Source organism: Panthera leo, chromosome D2 (genome assembly GCF_018350215.1).
Source record: "Panthera leo isolate Ple1 chromosome D2, P.leo_Ple1_pat1.1, whole genome shotgun sequence".
Taxonomy (NCBI): Eukaryota; Metazoa; Chordata; class Mammalia; order Carnivora; family Felidae; genus Panthera; species Panthera leo.
Genome location: NC_056689.1, coordinates 73,996,677 through 74,002,676, shown reverse-complemented (window position 1 = coordinate 74,002,676; position 6,000 = coordinate 73,996,677). Strand labels below are relative to the sequence as shown.

At 45.9% G+C, this 6,000-nt stretch overlaps 1 protein-coding gene across 11 annotated transcripts in view; it reads left to right on the top strand.

Moving 5' to 3' along the window:
* Positions 1 to 1,467: 1,467 nt before the first annotated feature.
* The window catches only part of RAB11FIP2 (RAB11 family interacting protein 2), a 37,842-nt gene continuing 33,309 nt past the window's right edge, over positions 1,468 to 6,000 (top strand). For 6 of the 11 annotated variants that reach the window (XM_042907758.1, XM_042907759.1, XM_042907757.1 and 3 more), the window contains exon 1: positions 1,468 to 2,156. In XM_042907758.1, the coding sequence (XP_042763692.1) occupies positions 1,804 to 2,156 (353 nt within the window). In that variant the 5' untranslated portion in view covers positions 1,468 to 1,803. The remainder of the gene's footprint in view (positions 2,157 to 6,000) is intronic. The other 5 variants (XR_006194332.1, XR_006194331.1, XM_042907753.1 and 2 more) reach the window with 1 other exon arrangement.

Below are 6,000 nucleotides of genomic sequence, written 5' to 3'. Positions count from 1 at the left end.
CATCCATACTTTCCCCACCAGATCAGGCTAGTCCAGAAAAAGCTCAGCATTAACAGATCCCCATTTTCTTCTCTTAAAAAAACCCCTTCCATTCCAGCAGCACTGGTGTCCATTCGGTTTTGCCCTAAGACGCAGGTAAGGCCATAGTCTGTAGCCCTTGGTGAAGGAGAATCCTCTCTGGGTTTGGCTTCCGAAGTAGGATAGTCTAGCAGACTGTGCCCACGAGGTGTCCTTTTGACGTTGAACCCATACAGTGGCCAGCGGTCTTAGACACGGTCTTCTCACCCTTGAAGAAACTGGGGCTCAGGGCGGGGAAATGACTTGTCCAAGGTCACACAGGCTGATGGTAGCAGACATGGGTGTAAAACCAGGTCTTTTGACTGCAGCCCAGTGTCTCTCGCGATCTTTATTAAATTCCTGTGCCGGTTTTGGAATCTTTTATCGGCTGCCCTCTCTTCTTCCACTGAGGTGGAGGGTGGGGGATGCGTTTCCAGTGAATTTGAGAAGAGTGGATAAGGGGTTGGGGAAAAGTGTGTTTTCGGTCAAGGAAGAGGGCCCATGCATCCCACCACCATTTATCTAAGGTCCGCTCGGTGCCGAGCGCCAGGCATCAGGCTACCCCCAAGACGGTTCCCAAAGATTAAAACTGGGTCTCTTCCTAGATCGGGCTTGCCCGGGCCTTGGTTGCCACCTTTCAGGAACGTTCCCTGGCTTCCCCAGCCGCCCCGTGCAGGTGCCCGCGTCCCCAGAGCCCAACGCCATGCCAGGCCGCAGCAGCGGGCGCGAAACCCAGGAGGAGCACTCAGCACTGGGAGAGGAGCTCGCGCCGCGCGCCCCCGGTCGCCACGGCAACCAGGGAGGCGCTGACCCTTGACCCCGCGGCCCCGCCCGGCCCCGCCCCGTCGCGTTCCCGAGATCAACATGGAGAAGGCCAACCCGGAAGTGCCGCCGCCGCCACCGCCGCCGTCGCCGCCCGCGGGGTGTTAGCAGCAGCCGGCCCGGCGAGGCCGAGCCCAGTGCCCGCCGCCCTGCAGCCCTCGGCCCGCCGGCGCCGGGGCGGCCGCGTGCCCCGTCCCCCGTCCCGCTCCACAACCAGGCGACCCGCCCCCGCCCCCGCCCGAGAGGAGGAGCCGAGGCGAGGGGGAGGAGGAGGGAGGAGGAGGAGGAGGAGGAGGGAGAGGGAGAGGGAGAGGTTTGCGAGAGGGAGCCAGGCCGCGCGAGCCGCCGGCGGTTCGTATTACCGGGGTCGGAAGGAGGAGCCGGGTCGGGCCCGCCGGCCTGCGCGGGCGGGCGGGGGGTGCGGAGGAGGCGGGGGCGGCCCGGCCGCGAGCAGGCAGGCGGGGTGGGGGGGGGGCCGGGGGCTGCGAGTTGGGGCGGGCGAGCTCTAGTCGGCCGGGCCGGGGGCGCCCTCCCACCCCCGCAGCCCTCCGCGGGGCCCCGGCGGCCAGGCCTCACCTGCCCGCAGGCCCGGGAGCCGCCCGCCCCCGCCTCCGCCGCCGCCCAGGGCCCGTCCCCGCGGCCGGCGGCGCGTGAAGGTGCGGGGTCCTCGCGGAGGCCTGGGCGGCGCGGCCTGGGGATGGTGGGCCCCTGCGCTTCTGCGGCGGCGAGGGCACCCCCAGAGCAGCCGTGCCCCGGGGCTGCCCCAGCAAGGCGCTTGACAGTGAGCCCTGGCGAAGTTGGGCAGCTGTGAGGCTGCCCGTCGCCGTTAAGTGCCCTTAGGATGCAGCGATTAAGGAATTAGGCGCTCCCTCCGGGAGGGGCACCGCCTGCGCTTGAGAACCCGGTGCAGAGAAAAAGGACAGAATGATGCTGTCCGAGCAAGCCCAAAAGTGGTTTCCTACCCACGTGCAGGTCACAGTGCTCCAAGCCAAAGATCTGAAGCCCAAAGGCAAAAGTGGCACCAATGACACATACACTATAATTCAGCTGGGCAAGGAAAAGTACTCCACCTCTGTAGCCGAGAAAACCCTTGAGCCAGTCTGGAAGGAAGAGGCCTCTTTTGAGCTACCTGGGTTGCTAATGCAGGGGAATCCAGAGAAATACATTCTTTTCCTCATAGTTATGCACAGGTCCCTGGTGGGTCTGGATAAATTTTTAGGGCAGGTGGCAATCAATCTCAATGACATCTTTGAGGACAAACAAAGAAGGAAAACAGAGTAAGTTATATAATTTATTTTGAATTTGGGGGGAGATGATATTTATGGATTTTCTGTTCTTGGAAATTATTTGTGTAACTGGGGCGTTGGTTTTTGGACTGAAATATGACCTAGTTTTGGGCACCACATTTGCACACATCTGAAGTCGAAGTAGCCCTTGTGAAGAAATATTTTTTAAATGGAGTCGTTAAGGATCCATTACTCTCATTTTGAGTTTAAGGGAAACATCTTAAATAATTGAATATTTTGCATTGAATTGTAAGTAAATTGACATTGTTTCACTACTCCTAGGAGGACTGGATCCCAGTGTTGACCAACTAAAACTTCATGTATGTGTAAATTGTTATAATCATTAAACATTACAATTTTCCAGGAATTGGAACATCAGAAAATTAAGTCTTCCAATATCAGATCACATACTGAACTCTGTCGGAAGATAAATTACCAAATTTAGAGCTCAGTATTTCATTGCAGCTTTATAAACTTGGCCTTTATTTTAGCTCAACCATCTTTCAGGGTCAGTACAGCTTGATGGAGTCTAAAGCCGTTACAAGAAAAAAAAAATGAAAACTATGTACAAATATTCTCAACCTTCAATAGACACTAACATTTTTCTTTGAATTTACAACGTATTGGAGGGAGTGTATTACTTCGGAATTAGTTCTGTAAAGTCGGCATGTTTAGACTACGTGGAATGTTCTCAGATTGGAGACAAGGGTTCAGTTCTGATGAAGTGATTTGATGACCTTTTCAATACAAACATGACCTTTTACCTGTGACTTTCAAGCTTAGAGTAGATACGTTCTCATTTAAAAAAAGGATAATATAATTTAACACTGGATGTTATGTCTCAAGTCGAAAAATAGTAAATTTCCAGAGATAGGTGTACTCACCCTTTCTTAAGCCTATAATTATTCTGGTCTGAGAGACCCTTAAGATTAATGGAATTAATGAGAGAAAAATATAGGTTGACTTTATAACAGGACTTCAAGTTTCCGAAGCAGCTTTGGTGTTTCAGTCATAACTGAAATTTATTTGCCCTTTTAAAAACTTTTTATAAGCATAACTTTCTTGAGGTTCATGTTAATTTCTTATATTTTTAGAACAACCGTGTCTTACTATTTTCTGTACATATCTTCCTGCAGGCTTCTCCTGGTTGCAATTTTTATTTTTATTAAAAAATGTCTTTTAAATCGGAACTGTATGTAAGATTTAATATACGCAGGGTAAAAGGGTAGAGGGATAAGTACTGGGAGTGCATGAGGGAAAATGGTAAACATTTAAGCTCACCGAAAGATAACAGTATTTTAAGAAAAAGAGAAAGGGCTTAAAAACTGTAAAGTTGAATATATATCAGTGATGTTGATATAACTGTTTGATACCTACAAAGTGGTATTCAGTTTCCCCTGAGGAGTTCTTCATCAAATTTAAACTGAAAAAAAAGTGGATAATTAGCAAATAATTTGTTTCAAATCACCAACTCTGGATGACACTCACTCTATAATATTTAAAGTGCTTTGAATGTAAACTTTTAAGTATGTTATAACTTGAAATACTATGCTGCACTTTTGCCACTTTTTAGGTTATCGAATGATGTATTTCAGGCCTTCTCTCCAATATAAGTTTTCTGAGCGAAAGTAGGCCCAACTGTGAATTCGGAAACTCAGAGGATGAACTAAGCTTTTAAAGTTCCTTCTTGTTGTACTCTTTATCTTTGTCAGCATCCGAATGACAATAAATTTGATCATAAGCAACACTCTCTTATCGTAGTCTCCCTACGGGAATTCTCTATTGGCCACTACATAAAACTGATAAGAACTTTTAGGGGGAAAAACGCTTTTAAATGTTATCAACAGGGCTTGTGATGTTTATTGCATGTGAAGCGATTTTCATATGTTATTAAATCCCATTTTCTTTGTGGATAAATGAGGACCACGTATTTGATGAGATATCTTTATTGGTAATATTTCTGGGTTTTTAATATACTTAATAGCTTCCTTTTGCAGCACAGCTGTGCACGTGGCACAGTGAGCGATGAACTTGAGCCACCGGTGTATTGCAAGAAAGATATTTAATATTCTGCACAGGGCTGAGCCTTGTCGGCCTATCCCCAAGTGCTTTTTAGAAAACCGGTATGAGTGATGAAGGCCACCAGCTGATTTAGAAGTCCCATGAAGCTGCTGGGTGTGACACTTTTTACTCTTGACGCTGAAGACTAAGTATTTACAGCTTGCCTTCCAATTGTGTCATGATAGGGAGAGAAGTATGAAGGCTAAAACTCTTATTTTACTTATTTTTATGATTTGAAATTAAATGCCTTTTTTTTTTTTTTTTCCTTTTCTTTTCTTCTCTTCTCCTGTAAGGAGAGGGAAAGGGCCTGAGCCAGAACACTTTGAGTGGGGCACGGAAAGAGAACTTCTGTATCTCCCACTTTTATGAGTGTCTGGGTTGGTTCTGGCACAAGATTTAAGGAAATAATACAATGTTTAATAATAGAATGGTAAAATCGTTCATGCTGTTATGTAATATCTATTGATTTTTTTTTTTTTTTTTTTTTTTTACAGCAGAACTGGGTGATGTTGATTTTTTTTTTTTTTTTTTTAAATGCTCATGAAAAGTATTAACAATCAGAGTCCCTCGAGTTAGGTATGACTCAAACACATGCAGATTTTAGGACTTTTGTGTGAGTCTGCAGTGCACCTGTGTCCTGGCCTCTGGCACCCTTCCTGCCAATCTTGTCCCGTTTCTGACCACACAGCACCGATTGCTTGGGAATAGTTCCCACATGTGTGGTGGCTTTTGAACATGGGCCTGTGCCCGCTAAAAATTGAACAGAGGCCAGACGCAGTTGAAACCCGGTACTCCAGAGGTGAAAAAAATCAGCATTAATCCACTAAGCCCCAAATGATGTGTCTTCATTTTATCTTTCTGAAGCCTGGGAAAATAAGTAGTATCTCTGGAATGATTCTTGAAGGTCTCATTAAGACTTCCCCATTATATCACTTTCAAAACAAAGCAGCCGAAGTTATTTGTCATGCCTAAATTTTAAGTTTATATATTTGTTAAAAGTGCTTTGCAGTTTTCTCCTTGGGGCGGGGTGGGGGGAGGATGGAAAATATACTGTATTTACAGTTTGTATTCAGATACCGACTTGCTTGATCCTTCAAAGCTTACCTAAGTCTTTAGTGTTCCCTACCATAAAATAAAACAATGCAACACACACACGGAATTATAGCTTGGTTGTGTTAAAAATAGAGTTTTAGAAAAAGCATTCAGTAAACATTTATTGAGTGCAAGGCAAACTCTTCAAGTAGCTTACCCTTTAGCAGTAGAAAACCTGTGCTGCCTTCCTCTTTGGCTGTCACTGTCTCTTGATTAAATAGAGTGTTCTATAACATGTGACCAGCCCTGCCTTTAATGTTACTAACATATGTGGTTCATCACATAGGAAAGAGCAACTGTTTTCATGCACATGTTGTTCATCCACTTGGATGTTTTCCTTATTGAACTTTAATCTGACATTGGGACATTACTTACCATTTGTGCCTCAATTTCCTCATCTGTGAAAAGTGGATGTTAAATTAGATGATGGGTTTGGCCTTATCTCTGAAATTCAGTGAGTTCCGATTACTTTTACCCTCTTCCATTTATTGGGTTATTGGTTTACTGGTTTATTTTTTTTCTCAGATTTGCTTTGATTTGTTATATACATGAAAGTCCTACATGCTTAGGTTTTTTGTTTTGTTTCTGGTATGTTTCTTGCAAAGTGTATTTCGCTTATTTTGTGTAAAGCCCAAGATGGCACAGAATATTTCCCTCCATCGGAAGCATTTCTCCCCTATTT